Below are 22,951 nucleotides of genomic sequence, written 5' to 3'. Positions count from 1 at the left end.
GGAGGGACATACCTAACCCTACAGTATGGAGGTACATACCTAACCCTACAGTATGGAGGTACATACCTAACCCTACAGTATGGAGGGACATACCTAACCCTACAGTATGGAGGGACATACCTAACCCTACAGTATGGAGGTACATACCTAACCCTACAGTATGGAGGTACATACCTAACCCTACAGTATGGAGGTACATATGGATGGAGGTACATACCTAACCCTACAGTATGGAGGTACATACCTAACCCTACAGTATGGAGGTACATACCTAACCCTACAGTATGGAGGGACAGAGACAGGATGACAATACTCATCAGCGCTGTAATCACACTCTGTACATACCTAACCCTACAGTATGGAGGGACATACCTAACCCTACAGTATGGAGGGACATACCTAACCCTACAGTATGGAGGTACATACCTAACCCTACAGTATGGAGGTACATACCTAACCCTACAGTATGGAGGTACATACCTAACCCTACAGTATGGAGGTACATACCTAACCCTACAGTATGGAGGGACAGAGACAGGATGACAATACTCACCAGCGCTGTAATCACACTCTGTACACCTACCTAACCCCTACAGTATGGAGGTACATACCTAACCCTACAGTATGGAGGTACATACCTAACCCTACAGTATGGAGGGACATACCTAACCCTACAGTATGGAGGTACATACCTAACCCTACAGTATGGAGGTACATACCTAACCCTACAGTATGGAGGGACATACCTAACCCTACAGTATGGAGGGACAGAGACAGGATGACAATACTAAGCGCTGTAATCACACTCTGTACATACCTAACCCACAGTATGGAGGTACATACCTAACCCTACAGTATGGAGGTACATACCTAACCCTACAGTATGGAGGGACATACCTAACCCTACAGTATGGAGGGACATACCTAACCCTACAGTATGGAGGTACATACCTAACCCTACAGTATGGAGGTACATACCTAACCCTACAGTATGGAGGTACATACCTAACCCTACAGTATGGAGGTACATACCTAACCCTACAGTATGGAGGGACATACCTAACCCTACAGTATGGAGGGACATACCTAACCCTACAGTATGGAGGACATACCCTAACCCTACAGTATGGAGGTACATACCTAACCCTACAGTATGGAGGGACATACCTAACCCTACAGTATGGAGGTACATACCTAACCCTACAGTATGGAGGTACATACCTAACCCTACAGTATGGAGGGACATACCTAACCCTACAGTATGGAGGTACATACCTAACCCTACAGTATGGAGGTACATACCTAACCCTACAGTATGGAGGTACATACCTAACCCTACAGTATGGAGGTACATACCTAACCCTACAGTATGGAGGGACATACCTAACCCTACAGTATGGAGGGACACCTAACCCTAACAGTATGGAGGTACATACCTAACCCTACAGTATGGAGGGACATACCTAACCCTACAGTATGGAGGTACATACCTAACCCTACAGTATGGAGGTACATACCTAACCCTACAGTATGGAGGGACAGAGACAGGATGACAATACTCATCAGCGCTGTAATCACACTCTGTACATACCTAACCCTACAGTATGGAGGTACATACCTAACCCTACAGTATGGAGGTACATACCTAACCCTACAGTATGGAGGTACATACCTAACCCTACAGTATGGAGGGACAGAGACAGGATGACAATACTCATCAGCGCTGTAATCACACTCTGTACATACCTAACCCTACAGTATGGAGGACATACCTAACCCTACAGTATGGAGGACATACCTAACCCTACAGTATGGAGGTACATACCTAACCCTACAGTATGGAGGACATACCTAACCCTACAGTACATACCTAACCCTGGAGGGAGGGACATACCTAACCCTACAGTATGGAGGACATACCTAACCCTACAGTATGGAGGGACATACCTAACCCTACAGTATGGAGGTACATACCTAACCCTACAGTATGGAGGGACATACCTAACCCTACAGTATGGAGGGACATACCTAACCCTACAGTATGGAGGTACATACCTAACCCTACAGTATGTACATACCTAACCCTACAGTATGGAGGTACATACCTAACCCTACAGTATGGAGGTACATACCTAACCCTACAGTATGGAGGGACATACCTAACCCTACAGTATGGAGGTACATACCTAACCCTACAGTATGGAGGACATACCTAACCCTACAGTATGGAGGACATACCTAACCCTACAGTATGGAGGTACATACCTAACCCTACAGTATGGAGGTACATACCTAACCCTACAGTATGGAGGTACATACCTAACCCTACAGTATGGAGGTACATACCTAACCCTACAGTGGAGGTACATACCTAACCCTACATGGAGGGACATACCTAACCCTACAGTATGGAGGTACATACCTAACCCTACAGTATGGAGGGAGGGACATACCTAACCCTACAGTATGGAGGACATACCTAACCCTACAGTATGGAGGTACATACCTAACCCTACAGTATGGAGGTACATACCTAACCCTACAGTATGGAGGGACATACCTAACCCTACAGTATGGAGGTACATACCTAACCCTACAGTATGGAGGTACATACCTAACCCTACAGTATGGAGGTACATACCTAACCCTACAGTATGGAGGTACATACCTAACCCTACAGTATGGAGGGACATACCTAACCCTACAGTATGGAGGTACATACCTAATACCAGTATAACCCTAACCCTACAGTATGGAGGTACATACCTAACCCTACAGTATGGAGGTACATACCTAACCCTACAGTATGGAGGTACATACCTAACCCTACAGTATGGAGGTACATACCTAACCCTACAGTATGGAGGGACATACCTAACCCTACAGTATGGAGGGACATACCTAACCCTACAGTATGGAGGGACATACCTAACCCTACAGTATGGAGGGACATACCTAACCCTACAGTATGGAGGGACATACCTAACCCTACAGTATGGAGGTACATACCTAACCCTACAGTATGGAGGTACATACCTAACCCTACAGTATGGAGGACATACCTAACCCTACAGTATGGAGGGACATACCTAACCCTACAGTATGGAGGGACATACCTAACCCTACAGTATGGAGGGACATACCTAACCCTACAGTATGGAGGGACATACCTAACCCTACAGTATGGAGGTACATACCTAACCCTACAGTATGGAGGACATACCTAACCCTACAGTATGGAGGTACATACCTAACTAACTCCTACAGTATGGAGGTACATACCTAACCCTACAGTATGGAGGTACATACCTAACCCTACAGTATGGAGGGACATACCTAACCCTACAGTATGGAGGTACATACCTAACCCTACAGTATGGAGGTACATACCTAACCCTACAGTATGGAGGTACATACCTAACCCTACAGTATGGAGGACATACCTAACCCTACAGTATGGAGGGACAGAGACAGGATGACAATACTCTGTAACCACGCTGTAATCACACTCTGTACATACCTAACCCTACAGTATGGAGGTACATACCTAACCCTACAGTATGGAGGTACATACCTAACCCTACAGTATGGAGGGACATACCTAACCCTACAGTATGGAGGTACATACCTAACCCTACAGTATGGAGGTACATACCTAACCCTACAGTATGGAGGGACATACCTAACCCTACAGTATGGAGGGACAGAGACAGGATGACAATACTCACCAGCGCTGTAATCACACTCTGTACATACCTAACCCTACAGTATGGAGGTACATACCTAACCCTACAGTATGGAGGGACATACCTAACCCTACAGTATGGAGGGACATACCTAACCCTACAGTATGGAGGTACATACCTAACCCTACAGTATGGAGGTACATACCTAACCCTACAGTATGGAGGGACATACCTAACCCTACAGTATGGAGGGACATACCTAACCCTACAGTATGGAGGGACATACCTAACCCTACAGTATGGAGGGACATACCTAACCCTACAGTATGGAGGGACATACCTAACCCTACAGTATGGAGGTACATACCTAACCCTACAGTATGGAGGGACATACCTAACCCTACAGTATGGAGGGACATACCTAACCCTACAGTATGGAGGGACATACCTAACCCTACAGTATGGAGGACATACCTAACCCTACAGTATGGAGGTACATACCTAACCCTACAGTATGGAGGTACATACCTAACCCTACAGTATGGAGGGACATACCTAACCCTACAGTATGGAGGACATACCTAACCCTACAGTATGGAGGGACATACCTAACCCTACAGTATGTACATACCTAAGGGACATACCTAACCCTACAGTATGGAGGTACATACCTAACCCTACAGTATGGAGGGACATACCTAACCCTACAGTATGGAGGTACATACCTAACCCTACAGTATGGAGGACATACCTAACCCTACAGTATGGAGGTAACACTCTACAGTATACATACCTAACCCTACAGTATGGAGGTACATACCTAACCCTACAGTATGGAGGGACATACCTAACCCTACAGTATGGAGGTACATACCTAACCCTACAGTATGGAGGGACAGAGACAGGATGACAATACTCATCAGCGCTGTAATCACACTCTGTACATACCTAACCCTACAGTATGGAGGGACATACCTAACCCTACAGTATGGAGGTACATACCTAACCCTACAGTATGGAGGGACATACCTAACCCTACAGTATGGAGGGACCCTACAGTATGGAGGGACATACCTAACCCTACAGTATGGAGGGACATACCTAACCCTACAGTATGGAGGTACATACCTAACCCTACAGTATGGAGGGACATACCTAACCCTACAGTATGGAGGGACATACCTAACCCTACAGTATGGAGGGACATACCTAACCCTACAGTATGGAGGTACATACCTAACCCTACAGTATGGAGGTACATACCTAACCCTACAGTATGGAGGTACATACCTAACCCTACAGTATGGAGGACATACCTAACCCTACAGTATGGAGGGACATACCTAACCCTACAGTATGGAGGACATACCTAACCCTACAGTATGGAGGTACATACCTAACCCTACAGTATGGAGGTACATACCTAACCCTACAGTATGGAGGACATACCTAACCCTACAGTATGGAGGGACATACCTAACCCTACAGTATGGAGGACATACCTAACCCTACAGTATGGAGGGACATACCTAACCCTACAGTATGGAGGACATATAACCCTACAGTACCCTAGGGACATACCTAACCCTACAGTATGGAGGTACATACCTAACCCTACAGTATGGAGGTACATACCTAACCCTACAGTATGGAGGGACATACCTAACCCTACAGTATGGAGGGACATACCTAACCCTACAGTATGGAGGACATACCTAACCCTACAGTATGGAGGGACATACCTAACCCTACAGTATGGAGGTACATACCTAACCCTACAGTATGGAGGTACATACCTAACCCTACAGTATGGAGGTACATACCTAACCCTACAGTATATACCCTACAGTATGGAGGGACATACCTAACCCTACAGTATGGAGGACATACCTAACCCTACAGTATGGAGGTACATACCTAACCCTACAGTATGGAGGACATACCTAACCCTACAGTATGGAGGTACATACCTAACCCTACAGTATGGAGGGACATAACCCCTAACCCTACAGTATGGAGGTACATACCTAACCCTACAGTATGGAGTACATACCTAACCCTACAGTATGGAGGACATACCTAACCCTACAGTATGGAGGGACATACCTAACCCTACAGTATGGAGGGACATACCTAACCCTACAGTATGGAGGGACATACCTAACCCTACAGTATGGAGGTACATACCTAACCCTACAGTATGGAGGACATACCTAACCCTACAGTATGGAGGTACATACCTAACCCTACAGTATGGAGGGACATACCTAACCCTACAGTATGGAGGACATACATAACCCTACAGTATGGAGGGACATACCTAACCCTACAGTATGGAGGTACATACCTAACCCTACAGTATGGAGGACATACCTAACCCTACAGTATGGAGGACATACCTAACCCTACAGTATGGAGGTACATACCTAACCCTACAGTATGGAGGTACATACCTAACCCTACAGTATGGAGGACATACCTAACCCTACAGTATGGAGGGACATACCTAACCCTACAGTATGGAGGTACATACCTAACCCTACAGTATGGAGGTACATACCTAACCCTACAGTATGGAGGGACATACCTAACCCTACAGTATGGAGGTACATACCTAACCCTACAGTATGGAGGACATACCTAACCCTACAGTATGGAGGGACATACCTAACCCTACAGTATGGAGGGACATACCTAACCCTACAGTATGGAGGGACATACCTAACCCTACAGTATGGAGGACATACCTAACCTAACCCTACAGTATGGAGGTACATACCTAACCCTACAGTATGGAGGTACATACCTAACCCTACAGTATGGAGGGACATACCTAACCCTACAGTATGGAGGGACATACCTAACCCTACAGTATGGAGGGACATACCTAACCCTACAGTATGGAGGTACATACCTAACCCTACAGTATGGAGGGACATACCTAACCCTACAGTATGGAGGTACATACCTAACCCTACAGTATGGAGGGACATACCTAACCCTACAGTATGGAGGACATACCTAACCCTACAGTATGGAGGGACATACCTAACCCTACAGTATGGAGGTACATACCTAACCCTACAGTATGGAGGACATACCTAACCCTACAGTATGGAGGTACATACCTAACCCTACAGTATGGAGGGACATACCTAACCCTACAGTATGGAGGTACATACCTAACCCTACAGTATGGAGTGACAGAGACTGACTGTACTAACCAGCAGGTGAGTCTAAGGTAAAATACTTAAATGTTAACTCCCCAACTAGATCCCAAAAGGCTCCCTATTCCATATATAGTGCACTACTATTGACCAGAGCCCTATATAGTGCCCTACTATTGACCAGAGCCCTATATAGTGCACTACTATTGACCAGAGCCCTATATAGTGCACTACTATTGACCAGAGCCCTATATAGTGCACTACTATTGACCAGAGCCCTATATAGTGCACTACTATTGGCCAGAGCCCTATATAGAGCCCTATATAGTGCACTACTTTTGACATGAGCCCTATATAGTGCACTACTTTTGACCAGAGCCCTATATAGTGCACTACTATTGACCAGAGCCCTATATAGTGCACTACTTTTGACCAGAGCCCTATATAGTGCACTACTTTTGACCAGAGCCCTATATATGCACTACTTTTGACCAGAGCCCTATATAGTGCACTACTATTGACCAGAGCCCTATATAGTGCACTACTATTGACCAGAGCCCTATATAGTGCACTACTATTGACCAGAGCCCTATATACTGCACTACTTTTGACATGAACCCTATATAGTGCACTACTTTTGACCAGAGCCCTATATAGTGCACTACTATTGACCAGAGCCCTATATAGTGCACTACTTTTGACCAGAGCCCTATATAGTGCACTACTTTTGACCAGAGCCCTATATAGTGCACTACTATTGACCAGAGCCCTATATAGTGCACTACTATTGGCCAGAGCCCTATATAGAGCCCTATATAGAGCCCTATATAGTGCACTACTTTTGACCAGAGCCCTATATAGTGCACTACTATTGACCAGAGCCCTATATACTGCACTACTTTTGACCAGGAACTCTGACCAGAGCCCTATATAGTGCACTACTTTTGACCAGGAACTCTGACCAGGTCTAAAGTAGTGCACTATATAGGGAATAGCGTACCATTTGGGACTCATCCTAGATCTCAAAGCGTTTGTGGGTTCTCTCTCACCGTCCTCTGTGTGCATCAGCTTGTGGCTCTTCAGAGTGACCTTGGACTTGAACTTCTTGCCACACATGTCACACAGGTGTGTCTTCTCCGTGGTGTGTCTGCTCATGTGGGCCTTCAGGTTGCTCTTACTGCGGCTGGCGTAGTCACACAGGGAACACTTGAAGGGCTTCACTCCTAACAGGGAAGAGACACAGTGGCTTTTACATGTTGGTCGTTTAGCAGAGACTCTAATCCAGAGTGATTTACAGTCAGTAGTTATTTAGCAGAGACTCTAATCCAGAGGGATTTACAGTCAGTAGTTATTTAGCAGAGACTCTAATCCAGAGTGATTTACAGTCAGTAGTTATTTAGCAGAGACTCTAATCCAGAGTGATTTACAGTCAGTAGTTATTTAGCAGACACTCTAATCCAGAGGGATTTACAGTCGGTAGTTATTTAGCAGACACTCTAATCCAGAGGGATTTACAGTCAGTAGTTATTTAGCAGAGACTCTAATCCAGAGGGATTTACAGTCAGTAGTCATTTAGCAGACACTCTAATCCAGAGGGATTTACAGTCAGTGCATTCAACTAAGGTAGGTAAAACAAGCACACATCACAGCGATAAGACAAGCACACATCACAGCGATAAGACAAGCACACATCACAGCGACAAGACAAGCACACATCACAGCGATAAGACAAGCACACATCACAGCGACAAGACAAGCACACATCACAGCGACAAGACAAGCACACATCACAGCGATAAGACAAGCACACATCACAGCGATAAGACAAGCACACATCACAGCGACAAGACAAGCACACATCACAGCGATAAAACAAGCACACATCACAGCGACAAGACAAGCACACATCACAGCGATAAGACAAGCACACATCACAGCGACAAGACAAGCACACATCACAGCGATAAGACAAGCACACATCACAGCGATAAGACAAGCACACATCACAGCGACAAGACAAGCACACATCACAGCGACAAGACAAGCACACATCACAGCGATAAGACAAGCACACATCACATTCGTTGCAAGCAAAACTTTCCTCTAAAAAGTTAAGTGTGGTAGTTTCTATTGCCTTTTAAAATGTGTAGAAAACCACTTCGGGCCACCTCAGAGTCCAACAGTAGAACTCATTATAGGGAATAGGATGGCATTTGGTACGCAGCCTAATGAGTTTGATTGTCCTACCTTGGTGAGCCCAGATGTGCTGCTGCAGATCAGCTCCGTTCCTCATGAAGTAGCTGTCACAGTAAGGACACTTAGACGCTCTCTTCCCGATCAAGCCCTTCATCTGCACCCTCACCCCAAGCGCCTCGGAGATGGTGTTCATCGGCGTCTCTGCAGATAAGAGATGGTTTTACCAACATACCCAGCGTCCTGTCCAGGGGCTGTACATGTACATTAAAGCTGCCTCAAGATTCAGAAACAGGATAGGCTCCTCCCCTATGGGCCGTTCTGGCTCTGACGAGGCTGACTTACCTTCCTGCCTGGCTCCAATCAGGAAATGGCTGTGATATTTGGGATTTAAACATGATTAACACTCTGCTGTTGTAATAGAACACCAAAGAGTGGGCTTAGTTCCGGTCTCTTACCTGGATGAAAGCTCTTGATATGATGCTTAAGTTTATCTTCAGTGAACGATTCCTCACACACAGGGCAAGCAAAGCTTTTCTTCTCCTTTAATATTGGATTAAATTGATGATGTTAAGAGTCCACAATCGTCAACAAACAGACATTTCAATGTAATAATGATCATAATTGTGACCCCTATGGGCCCTGGTCAAAAGTAGGGTTCCATTTGGGCCCCGGCCCCAGACTCACATTGTCAAAGTGTGTTTTGAGGTGGGCCTGCAGCTTGTACTTGTCAGGTGTGCAGTACTGACAGTGTTCCATGGGGCACTGGAGCAGGATGTTACTGTGTCTCTGGATCAGGTGTCGCTTCAGACAGTTCTTGGTGATGGACGAATAGCTGCACTGGGTACAGTAATGTAGATGCTCTTTTGTGTGAGTACGCACATGCATGTTGTAGTGCACTTGGTACCAGAAGAGCTTTCCTAGACGGGGAACAACAAAACACATGTGGCTTAAAAAAAACAGCTGGTTTACAGATGAATTACCAACACATAGGAAATGATGAAATAGCTGAAATTACAAACCCTTGTAAAAATACAACTTATACTGCTAGAAAATGTTTTCCTATGTCAATATATTTGTGTGATATATTCTTACCACAGTATTCACATTCCAGGTCCCCGTATACTTTTCGGATTCTGTCAAAGACAACCATGTTCAGCTGCCTTTTCTGCAACTTATCTAGAATCTGTTGGAAAGCGCTCCTCTCCTCCGTTGTGCCATCTTCTCCTTGTGGGCCAGCTGAAGCGTTTGTTTGACCTATGACCTCCCCCTGAATCAGAACCAAAGACCGGAGAGTCTCCTCAACATGACCTTGTGATGTTGATGAAGAACCTTTGTCTTCTTCTGGATGCTGCTGGTGGCCCACCACTGACTCCTCCTTGCCTGAAGGCCTTTCTACCAAAGTGTCTTGTTCAGCCACAATGACGTCATTCTCCCCATGAGGCTTGTCTTCCTCAATCAGTGTCTTATCAGGTCTCTCCTCACTGATTACTTCCTGGGTCGTGCCTTTGCTTGCTGTCTGGGTTTGTTCAGGACTGATTGGCTCAGTTCTGTCTGGTAGAGTCTCAGTCTTTTGTGCAGGTTGATTTAACACGCATGTCTCCTCAGGCCCCAGATCAGGGACCACCTGTTCCTCTCCCTCTCCCAGTCCTTCCTCCTGTTCCTCTCCCTCCCCCTCCTCCTGCTCCTGCTCCTCTGAGGGGTCACCAGCGAGGGCCTCCTCCTCCTCCTCCTCCTGTTCCTCTGAAGGGTCACCAGCGAGGGTCTCCTCCTCCTGTTCCTCTGAGAGGTCACCAGCGAGGGCCTCCTCCTGTTCCTCTGAAGGGTCACCAGCGAGGGCCTCCTCCTGTTCCTCTGAAGGGTCACCAGCGAGGACCTCCTCCTGTTCCTCTGAAGGGTCACCAGCGAGGACCTCCTCCTGTTCCTCTGAAGGGTCACCAGCGAGGACCTCCTCCTGTTCCTCTGAAGGGTCACCAGCGAGGGCCTCCTCCTGTTCCTCTGAAGGGTCACCAGTGAAGGCCTCCTCCTCCTCCTGCTGGGCGTTGAGTAGAGATAGCTCCTCAGCCATCCTGATCTCATCCTGTCTCAGCATCTCTCTCTTGATGTCGTCCCCCGGCTCCAGCAGACAGAAGCTGCTGTTGATGGACTCTGAGAACCCAACCGCCTCCTCTGACTCTGGGTGAGCCTCCTTCAGGTGGGTCTTCAGCCGCACGGAGCTGACAAACTTCTGCTGGCAGGCGGCACACACGTAGAGGAAGGGATGCTTACGGACGTGAGCCTGGAGAGCCTGAAACTTGGTGCAGCCGTGGTCACACAGCTCGCAGCCGAACGGCCTCTCGCTACCGTGAACCATCATGTGGCGGTCACGGTCCAGCTCGTTCTTGAACTTGCGGTCGCAGATCTGGCAGTCGTAGAGGAGCTGCCTCTTGCCTTCCCTGGTCTGTAGACTATACTCATGGTACGAGTCCTTCACCTTCATAATAATACATGTTATTAATAACTACATCAATAAGATCTCATAATAAAGACAGTATAAAGGCATATGATAGATTTTTTAAAAGAGAGAGGTCTTTCACCTTCTTGTCCTCAAGGTCGTGGCTCTCCCTCATGTGTTTCAGCAGGTTCTTGACATCAGAGTACTTCTTTTTGCAGAAGAGACAGTGCTGCTTGATCTTGTGGTGAACTCTCTCCACGTGCACCTTGAGGTGGCCCTTGCTGAGGCACTGGAAGGAGCAGTGTTCACAGCTGAACTTCTCTCCCGTGTGCTTGCGCAAGTGAACGCTGAGGTTGGCTTTGATGGCACTGGCGTAGTCACAGTGTGGGCACTTGAAGGGTTTCTCGTTGGTGTGGGTTCGCAGATGGGCCTGCAACGAGTGGCGGAACTTGAAGACCTTGTTGCAGTATTCGCAGGTGAAGATCTTCAACTGGGTCTGTCCTATTCTGTATGAACGAGGGATGTTGCAATACACATACAGTAGAACCAAATATGTGTTGCTCTTTTTCCAAAGTAACTTTGCCAAAATTCTATTTGCGCTATAGCAAAAACATGATGTTTGTACCTACAGTAACAATGCTGAAATCTGTTGTTGACACATCCATTAAAGTGTTACATATAGACTATGACATTTCCCAATGCTTGATAATACTGTAGACTACATTGATTCAGTTCACTCAATACATCATTATGTTTATTAACGCCACAATACAGTCTGAGTACTTCATGTTCAACTGCTGTGTGGTGAACAACCCAAACGTCTGTACCTGTTTGACTTTAATGGCACTTCATAAGCAGCTTGTTGTATGGAATATTCCTGAAATCCTCTCTTCTGTCCTGCCTCCTGAGGGTCTGTGTCTGCTGGAGTAACCGGCTCTGCCGGGGTGGCCTCGATCGGCACTATCCTTGTCGCACCTAAATAAACAAATACACAGACAGATAAAAGTTTATACAGCCTAGGTACAAAGACAAGTCATCGGGATTACATAGACTATAAACTTTCCTGATTTTTCATACATAAAACTCTGAAAATGTACCAACAGCAACATTGTGAATCTATACTTTTCTGGATAAAATCTGAAGATCCTCTGGTTGATCCTCTGGTTGATCCATGTGCATCCTCAATGGCACCCTATTCCCTACAGCCTATTCCCTACAGTCTATTCCCTATGGGCCCTGGTCAAAATTATAACACCATGTAGGTAGTAGGGTGCCATTTGGGGCGCAGCCATAATATAGTTGTAGCTTACCAGAAAGTGCCTCATGAGTGGTCAGACAGGAAGTGCCTCATGAGTGGTCAGAACCACACTGATGATAATGTAGTTGTAACTTACCAGGAAGTGCCTCATGAGTGGTCAGAACCACACTGATGATAATGTAGTTGTAACTTACCAGGAAGTGCCTCATGAGCGGTCAGAACCACACTGATGATAATGTAGTTGTAACTTACCAGGAAGTGCCTCATGAGTGGTCAGAACCACACTGATGATAATGTAGTTGTAACTTACCAGGAAGTGCCTCATGAGTGGTCAGAACCTCACGGATGATAATGTAGTTGTAACTTACCAGGAAGTGCCTCATGAGCGGTCAGAACCACACTGATGATGGGGTTCTTGGGGCCTCCTGCTGGTTCCTGCTCCTTCACAAGAGAAACCCTCTCAGAGCGGAGTGGCCGTGGCCTCTTTGAGCTTCTCTCCCGATCCTCCTCTTTGCCTTCTGCTGCGCCAGGTTGAGCCTCAAACTCTTTGTCTGTGGGGAGAGATCATGAAAACTAAGCATCAATCAATAAAACAGAGCAGATAGACATTGAGATGATGAACATATATAGACATTTAGATGGTATAGACATAGATGGTAGATATAGACATTTAGATGGTGAACATATAGATATAGACATTTAGATGGTGAACATATTGATATAGACATTTAGATGGTGAACATATAGATATAGACATTTAGATGGTGAACATATTGATATAGACATTTAGATGGTGAAGATAGATATAGACATTTAGAGATGGTGATATAGACATTTAGATGGTGAACATATAGATATAGACATTTAGATGGTGAACATATGATATAGACATTTAGATGGTGAACATATGATAGATATAGATGGTGAACATATAGATATAGACATTTAGATGGTGAACATATTGATATAGACATTTAGATGGTGAACATATTGATATAGACATTTAGATGGTGAACATATAGATATAGACATTTAGATGGTGAACATATAGATATAGACATTTAGATGGTGAACATATTGATATAGACATTTAGATGGTGAACATATTGATATAGACATTTAGATGGTGAACATATGATATAGACATTTAGATGGTGAACATATAGATATAGACATTTAGATGGTGAACATATTGATATAGACATTTAGATGGTGAACATATAGATATAGACATTTAGATGGTGAACATTTAGATGAACATAGATATAGACATTTAGATGGATGGTGAACATATTGATATAGACATTTAGATGGTGAACATATAGATGAACATATTTAGATGGATATAGATATAGACATTTAGATGGTGAACATATTGATATAGACATTTAGATGGTATAGATATAGACATTTAGATGGTGAACATATAGATATAGACATTTAGATGGTGAACATATTGATATAGACATTTAGATGGTATAGATATAGACATTTAGATGGTGAACATATTGATATAGACATTTAGATGGTGAACATATAGATATAGACATTTAGATGGTGAACATATAGATAGACATTTAGATGGTGAACATATAGACAGACATTTAGATATAGACATTTAGATGGTGAACATATTGACAGACATTTAGATATAGACATTTAGATGGTGAACATATAGATATAGACATTTAGATGGTGAACATATAGATATAGACATTTAGATGGTGAACATATAGATATAGACATTTAGATGGTGAACATATATTTAGATGGTGATATGGTGAACATATTGATATAGACATTTAGAGACATTTAGATAGACATATTTAGACATTTAGGTGAACATATAGATATAGAACATATAGATATAGACATTTAGATGGTGAACATATAGATATAGACATTTAGATGGTGAACATATAGATATAGACATTTAGATGGTGAACATATTGATATAGACATTTAGATGGTGAACATATTGATAGATATAGACATTTAGATAGACATTTAGATGGTGAACATATTGATATAGACATTTAGATGGTGAACATATAGATATAGACATTTAGATGGTGAACATATTGAACATATAGATAGACATTTAGATGATATAGACATTTAGATGAACATATTGATATAGACATTTAGATGGTGAACATATGAACATTTAGATATAGACATTTAGATGGTGAACATATTGATATAGACATTTAGATGGTGATATAGACATTTAGATGGTGAACATATAGATATAGACATTTAGATAGACATTTAGATGGTGAACATATAGATATAGACATTTAGATGGTGAACATATAGATATAGACATTTAGATGGTGAACATATTGATATAGACATTTAGATGGTGAACATATAGACATTTAGACATTTAGATGGTGAACATATAGATATAGACATTTAGATGGTGAATATAGACATTTAGATATTGATATAGACATTTAGATGGTGAACATATTGATATTTAGAACACATAGACATTTAGATGGTGATAGACATTTAGATGGTATATTGATATAGACATTTAGATGGTGAACATATTGATATAGACATTTAGATGGTGAAACATATTGATATAGACATTTAGATGGTATAGATATAGACATTTAGATGGTGAACATTTATTGAACATATAGATAGACATTTAGATGGTGAACATATTGATATAGACATTTAGATGGTGAACATAGACATTTAGATGGTGATTGATAGACATTTAGATGGTGAACATTTAGATATAGATATAGACATTTAGATGGTGAACATATAGATATAGACATTTAGATGGTGAACATATTGATATAGACATTTAGATGGAACATATTGAACATATAGATATAGACATTTAGATGGTGAACATATTGATATAGACATTTAGATATAGATATAGACATTTAGATGGTGAACATATTGACAGACATTTAGATGGTGAACATATTGATATAGACATTTAGATGGTGAACATATAGATATAGACATTTAGATGGTGAACATATAGATATAGACATTTAGATGGTGAACATATAGATATAGACATTTAGATGGTGAACATATTGATATAGACATTTAGATGGTGAACATAGCTCTTTCCATGACATTGATTGACCAGGTGAATCCAGGTGAAAGATATGATCCCTTATTGATGTCACTTGCTAAATCCACTTCAATCAGAGACATGGATTGTGTATGTGTGCCATTCAGAGGGTGAATAGGCAAGACAAAAGATGTAAGTGCCTTTGAATGGGGTATGGTAGTTGGTGCCAGGAGCACCAGATTGTGTCAAGAACTGCAACGCTGCTGGGTTTTTCATGCTCAACAGTTTCCTGTGTGTATCAAGGATGGTCCACCACTCAAAGGACATCCAGCCAACTTGACACAACTGTGGGAAGCATTGGAGTCAACATGGGGTAGCATCCCTGTGGAATGCTTGACGGGAGGTGTGTGTATGCAATCTCCATAGATAGACATTGGCAGCCTTACTGATGAACTCAGTGACTTTCAACGTGGCACCGTCATAGGATGCCACCTTTCCAACAAGTCAGTTTGTATAATTTCTGCCCTGCTACAGCTGCCCCTGTCAACTGTAAGTGCTTTTATTGGGAAGTGGAAACATCTAGGAGCAACAACGGCTCAGACGCAAAGTGGTAGGCCACACAAGCTCACGGAACAGGACCGTCAAGTGCTGAAGCGCGTAAAAATCGCCTGTCCTCTGTTGCAACACTCACTACAGAGTTCCAAACTGCCTCTGGAAGCAACGTCAGCACAAGAACTGTTCGTCGGGAGCTTCATGAAATGGGTTTCCATGGCCGAGCAGCCGCACATAAGCCTAAGATCCCCATGCACAATGCCAAGCCTCGGCTGGAGTGGTGTAAAGCTCGCCACCATTGGACTCTGGAGCAGTGGAATCACGCTTCACCATCTGGCAGTCTGATGGACAAATCTGGGTTTGGTGGATGCCAGGAGAACACTACCTGCCCCAATGCATAGTGCCAACTGTAAAGTTTGGTGGAGGAGGAATAATGGTCTGGGGCTGTTTTTCATGGTTCGGGCTAGGCCCCTTAGTTCCAGAGAAGGGAAAGCTTAACACTACAGCATACAATGACATTCTAGATGATTCTGTGTTTCCAACTTTGTGGCAACAGTTTGGTGAAGACTCTTTCCTGTTTCAGCATGACAATACCCCCATACACAGAGAGAGGTTCATACAGAAATGGTTTGTCGAGATCGTTGTGGAAGAACTTGACTGGTCTGCAAAAAGCCCTGACCTCAACTCCATCGAACACCTTTGGGATGAATTGGAACGCAGACTGCGAGCCAGGCCTAATCGCCCAACCTCACTCTTGTGGCTGAATGGAAGCAAGTCCCCACAGCAATGTTCCAACATCATCTAGTAGAAAGCCTTCCCAGAAGAGTGGAGGCTGTTACACCAGCAAAAGGGGGGACCAACTCCATATTAATGCCCATGATTTTGGAATGAGATGTCTGATGAGCAGGTGTCCACATACCTTTGGCCATGTCGTGTATGGGCCCTGGTAAAAAGTAGTGAACTATATAGGGAATAGGATGCCATTTGGGACGTATCCTTAGATGGACCATAAAGCACTATTCTATTCCAATCTATTCTAAACAGACATAAAACAGTTGACTTCACACATACCGTTGTCCTCCTCCTGATCCTCATCCTCTCTGAGGTCCATCAAGCAGATGTGTTTCATGATCTGTCGTCTGTTGCCGAACACACGGTTGCACTTCTTGCAGTCCAGGGCATTGTTGTCCTCTGGTTCTTCCTCGTCCACTGGCCCAGCTTCTGATTGGGCCTCTACTGTCTGTTGTTTCTGCTTTTTCTGGTTAGGGCTAGTAGTCTCTGTCATGGGCCCATCAGCTACAATCTTCTTGGTTGAGCCCTTAGGACGTCCTCGTTTTCTCTTAACAGGGCTATCTGTGGGGGAAATATGATCACTGCCATCAATCACTCTATTACACAGACCTACAGACACAAATTAAGCCTAGTCCTGGATTAAAAAGAGCTGTCAAAATCGGATTACAATCTGCTACAAATGTTTGAAGGACTACCGAGGCACTGAGTAGCCAATTATTCAGATCGTTGAAAAACAAAGAAACACCATAATACGGTCGGTTGTTGCAATGCCCCATTATCCCTGGCTGCTTTGAAGAGGTGCTCACCTCCACCATTAGTATCCCTGGCTGCTTTGAAGAGGTGCTCACCTCCACCCTTAGTATCCCTGGCTGCTTTGAAGAGGTGCTCACCTCGACTATTATTATCCCTGGCTGCTTTGAAGAGGTGCTCACCTCGACTATTAGTATCCCTGGCTGCTTTGAAGAGGTGCTCACCTCCACCTCCACCCTTAGTATCCCTGGTTACTTAGAAGAGGTGCTCACCTCCACCCTTAGTATCCCTGGCTGCTATGAAGAGGTGCTCACCTCCACCCTTAGTATCCCTGGCTGCTATGAAGAGGTGCTCACCTCGACTATTAGTATCCTTGGCTGCTTTGAAGAGGTGCTCACCTCGACTATTAGTATCCCTGGCTGCTTTGAAGAGGTGCTCACCTCCACCTCCACCCTTAGTATCCCTGTCTGCTTTGAAGAGGTGCTCACCTCCACCTCCACCCTTAGTATCCCTGGCTGCTTTGAAGAGGTGCTCACCTCCACCCTTAGTATCCCTGGCTGCTTTGAAGAGGTGCTCACCTCCACCCTTAGTATCCTTGGCTGCTTTGAAGAGGTGCTCACCTCGACTATTAGTATCCTTGGCTGCTTTGAAGAGGTGCTCACCTCCACCATTCTCCAGTGGAGCTGTCAATGGCATGAGGGCCACAATGATGTCATCAGCGTTGAGCCCCTCTGTGTGGTGCTTCTCAGACACATGGGAGAGGAGCTGTGCTCGGTGTGGAGAGAACAGGTTGCACAGTTTACACATGAAGATGGAGGAAGTCCCACCTGTGAATTAACAGCCAGGCAGGCCAAGATTAATGTGTGTTTATGTACAAATTTGATCATTACACATTGACAGTTGGTAGAGCATGGTGCTTGCAACGCCAGAATTGTGGGTTCGATTTCCACGGGGGACCAGTACGCAAGAAAAAGAAGAGAATGAAAACGTAAGTCGCTCTGGAGAAGTGTCTGCTAAATTACTTCAATGGAAATGAGATATTTTCAATAGGCTGGCAGTGGATTGGCCTTTACATTGTGCTTGTGTGTCTCCTCTTGTGTTTAGTGTTCGTTCTGCGTGGTTCATTCTTTGGTCAGGGACTGTATATTTTTCCTCTAGCTACCTACCTTTCTTTCATTCAAAATACTGAATTCCATCCTAGCTAGGGCCTACATGATCAAGCCAGCCTAGCAACTACAAGCTGGGAATACAGAAATGGAATGAGGTCAGTGCAGTATAGTTTATTGGTTTGCTCTGTGCACACTCTGTAGCTCTCCAGACAGGTTTAGCTACCACTGCAACAGCAAAGATGGTTGAACTCCTGACTCCTCAGCAGTATGAATAAAGCTAGCTAAACCCTGGGAGAAACAGGAACAGTTTCGTGATAAATACTTTCTTTACAAACTAAATCCAATAACTTTTGGCCGAACATTTAGCTGCAATAAATGTGCTGTCAATGTTGTGGCTGGTCACGGTAATTATGTGCCCCACTTTTAGCATAGAATAAACTTCACATTAGTAATTTGACTACATCTGTTGGCTAGCTTGCTACTTTTACCTAGCTAAGAAATGTTATTTCTCGAGATAGTACTGTACGAAAAGGTAAACAATCGATTCGAGTACTTACCTGCAGTTGACGTCGCCATGTTTGTAAAATAAAACGTAATACCCTAAGAGTTACATGTACATTTATTTATATCTACATTACTTATTGAATAAGTAATTGAAAATCGTATTTTTATTTGTTTTGAGGAAGGTTTCTGGCGAATCTGCGACAACAAATATGGCGGATAAAGTCTTCCTGTGGAGAGAAAAGCAGGCTGGTTTGGGATGTTCTCCCCCAGTGGCTGGGATGACCAGAAGGCATAGTCTACCCTTGATACATTTGTAAAAGGTTTCCAATCCATTCTTTGGAATGGGATCGTGTACAGTACTCTACTTATTACAAAATCCTCTGACATATCATGATTGGTTACTCACGCCAAGATATGCTCAATGGTTATTAAATTTGTTCCCATAACAGTAGAAAACGAATTTATATAAATAATGTGATGAAATAATTAAGCTTTAAATTAATGTAGCCTACATGGATTTTGAATACAGGTGTGTGAACTGGCAAAACATTTCAATTTGTGAATGAATGTGCATTTTCTTCAGTAATCACTACCATTTTCAACCAGGTCCATAGAAATGTTAGGCTAATAGTAAGCTATAAACTGTGATATACATTATAAACATTCCAAGGAATAAAATAAACAGTCAGTCAATCAATACACATTTGCAAAGTTTATTGTTTTGCAATAACAAACAGTATTGTCATTATTGATCGGTGACAATGCATCCACATATCATCCATTGATTGCATCTTCTACATGTTAGGTTTCTCATTAAAAAAAACTACCAATGGGAATCAATTGCAGCCTTCTCTGTTAGTACAAAAACAAATCTTTTCATCTCATCATGAGTGATCCATTAAATCCCATCCATGCAGATTGAAGCTGTCCAAGCCAGCCAAAGTAAACAGCCTCCCCCAGCCTTCCATACAGGCTATAGCTGAGTGTAGGATGTTTACAGTAACTACACTCAGAATGGAGAAGCTAGGATACTTCCATTTCCACAGCAGTAGAACTGGAAGTAAAGCGCACTCACTTGTGTCTGGGAAACACCAGATGTACAAACAATAACATTCAGTTATTTAAATGCAGATGCAAACCTGAGGTTGGTGGCATCTTAATAGGGTAGGGCAGGCTTGTGGTAATGGCTGGAGCAGAATGGTATCAAATACATCAAACGTATGCCATTCCATTCATGCAGTTCTGGCCATTATTATGAGCCATCCTCCCCTCAGCAGCCTCCCGTGGTCCCGATCCACTTTTACTTGCAACCGCTTCCCTCATCCACTTCGCCATACATACATCACTGGAGGGTTTACTCCAAGTGATGGGAGGAAGAGAAGGTGCTAATTTTGACTGGAATGCAGCCCTAGATCTACAAACAACAACACTGGTCTAGGAGTCTGCGGAAGAATGGAGCAGCAAACACCCTACTGAAAGCTAGAACATGTACATCACAGCTTCCAGTCGGGGATGTTTACAGTACCAGGCAACCAATCTTGACAACACACTGAACATATCTGTAAAGATGATACTACTGTATGCAGTCTGTCACTGACAATAGCAGCTAAGGAAATTGAACTTTGACCTTGGTCGCCCCCTACAGGGCTGTGAGAAAACATGAACAAGTCAAATAAGACATTACTGACAAGTTTATCTATCCATATTTGACAACATTCAGTGTTGTTGTTATTCCATTGACTATGTCTCCCTCATACGGTGTCATTTTAGAAACAGCAGAGATGGCGTTGGATTGACGTTGGATTTCAACGATCTGCCAGAATAATGGTGTAACTAACTCAGAACCTGGGTTGTGTGAAAAACATTCCATTTCAAATCTTTATCTGCATTATTACATTTCTTCAGAGCTCTGCTACATCATAAGTCTAAAAACAAGCTAGTTAGGAACATTAGGTAACAAAAAAGATAGTTATTGCATTTGATAAATTCAATCGGCATTAGAACACGCTTCCGAGAAAATAGAGAAGCTAGCTTGCTTGACTTTAATATATGTGGTTTTTAAAAGAACGAAACGAACTTGTACTGCTTGCTACCGCTAGTGCTGCTAACCTCTGCAGAGTGCAATCATGCACAAAGCTAGCAAGCTAACACGGGCAGAAGTAAACTGGAGAAAGGCCGACAAGTAGCTTCACAATATTAACCGTAAACATTGATTACTAGGTAGCGAACTACGGTTCTCTATTTGGCTTTAGTCGCCCGTCATTTAGCTAACTGACTTGCAAGCAAAAAAATCTGTCAAAAAGTAATCTAGCAGATTAGCATATCCAACTAGCCAGCTGTGCTATCCTTTCGAGTAAAGTCAAACATGCTAACCAGCTGAGCTATCCTTCCGAGTAAAGTCAAACTCCTTCAGGCTTACTAGCGAGGCTATGCTCCACTCAGACTGTCCTCCCCGTGACCACGCATATAATAAACCTGGTACCACGAAAACGAAACGACACTGAAGCCACACCATACGAGAATATATCGCCGTTTTAAAGCACAACAGTTAAGTTTACCTCCGCCATTCTGTTTCCTTCTGTGTGGCGCTTGTCTTTAGCATGACCTTTAGTTACCCGACACTAATATTGACGTAATTGTCATGGAAACAGAACTCCGCCTGCTACGTGGATTCGCGTACGTTCGAAAATGACCACTGAGCTATAATAAGAAGTCAACGACAGTGGACAAAGAAAGAATAAAGCCACCTCTTTACCAAGATTACCCCTTTCATAAATAACATCGCAATAGGTCAATTCTCAAAGTAGGACGCACAGTACATTCACACGATGATACTACAACGGACCTCAATCAATATTTTACAGTAGCTGGCTGAGGATGGTTTATATCAAATTACTGTACAAATGTTTCGATTCAATATCAAACACAGAAATGGCATAGGTGGAATATTTAAATAATGGTAGTAAAATGTCAAATGCAATACACAGTGTAAATGTATTATCTTCAACCATAACCCTAACACTTCTACGACAGTACTACAGTAGCCCATATAGTCTGGCCTGTAAGATTTGTGGCATACACCCCCCTCAGTATTTATCCATATTTTATTGTCAATTGTTGTCCTTACAGCAAAAAGCCATACATTTTTAGACTTATTTCTTAGAACAAAACAAAAATTGTTTAACAGCAAACAAAATGTAATAATTATCATGCTAATGCACTGAAAAGCCCAAAAGCTACTTAAAAACATTATTAAAGGTTCACTTGGATATCTTGAGAAAACAATGATCCACCTTGTTATTCATGCAGCTTTTATAACCTTGAAGAAAGAAGAACAAGAACAGATCACAGGAATCTGATAATCAAACCTCATGAGTAGAATATAAGGATCATATCTAGCTCACTCCAACATTTAGACCCACATTAGACCCATAAGCACATTATCATTGCAAGC

The 22,951-nt window shown here is 43.3% G+C and overlaps 1 protein-coding gene across 8 annotated transcripts in view; it reads right to left on the bottom strand.

The window, feature by feature from the left end:
• Positions 1-22,127, bottom strand: part of LOC115120067 (zinc finger protein ZFAT-like) — a 41,854-nt gene extending 19,727 nt beyond the window's left edge. For 2 of the 8 annotated variants that reach the window (XR_010465692.1, XR_010465693.1), the window contains exons 1-11: positions 19,551-21,033; positions 18,505-18,711; positions 17,414-17,695; positions 13,107-13,289; positions 12,308-12,455; positions 11,623-11,986; positions 10,142-11,519; positions 9,734-9,966; positions 9,505-9,589; positions 9,101-9,250; positions 7,903-8,076 (exon numbers count right to left, since the gene is read on the bottom strand). Coding sequence is in view for 3 of the 8 variants with exons in the window: in XM_065027372.1 (XP_064883444.1) it covers positions 7,903-8,076; positions 9,101-9,250; positions 9,505-9,589; positions 9,734-9,966; positions 10,142-11,519; positions 11,623-11,986; positions 12,308-12,455; positions 13,107-13,289; positions 17,414-17,695; positions 18,421-18,462; positions 18,547-18,711; positions 19,354-19,423 (3,274 nt within the window). In the remaining 5 variants the exon portion in view is untranslated. Of the gene's footprint in view, positions 1-7,902; positions 8,077-9,100; positions 9,251-9,504; positions 9,590-9,733; positions 9,967-10,141; positions 11,520-11,622; positions 11,987-12,307; positions 12,456-13,106; positions 13,290-17,413; positions 17,696-18,420; positions 18,463-18,504; positions 18,712-19,353; positions 19,519-19,550; positions 21,034-22,055 lie in introns of those variants that run through there. The other 6 variants (XM_065027373.1, XM_065027372.1, XR_010465694.1 and 3 more) reach the window with 6 other exon arrangements.
• Between the last annotated feature and the right edge of the window lie 824 nt (positions 22,128-22,951).

The sequence above is a fragment of the Oncorhynchus nerka genome, linkage group LG14, assembly GCF_034236695.1.
Source record: "Oncorhynchus nerka isolate Pitt River linkage group LG14, Oner_Uvic_2.0, whole genome shotgun sequence".
NCBI lineage: Eukaryota > Metazoa > Chordata > Actinopteri > Salmoniformes > Salmonidae > Oncorhynchus > Oncorhynchus nerka.
This window is presented reverse-complemented; position numbering and strand designations above follow the sequence as displayed.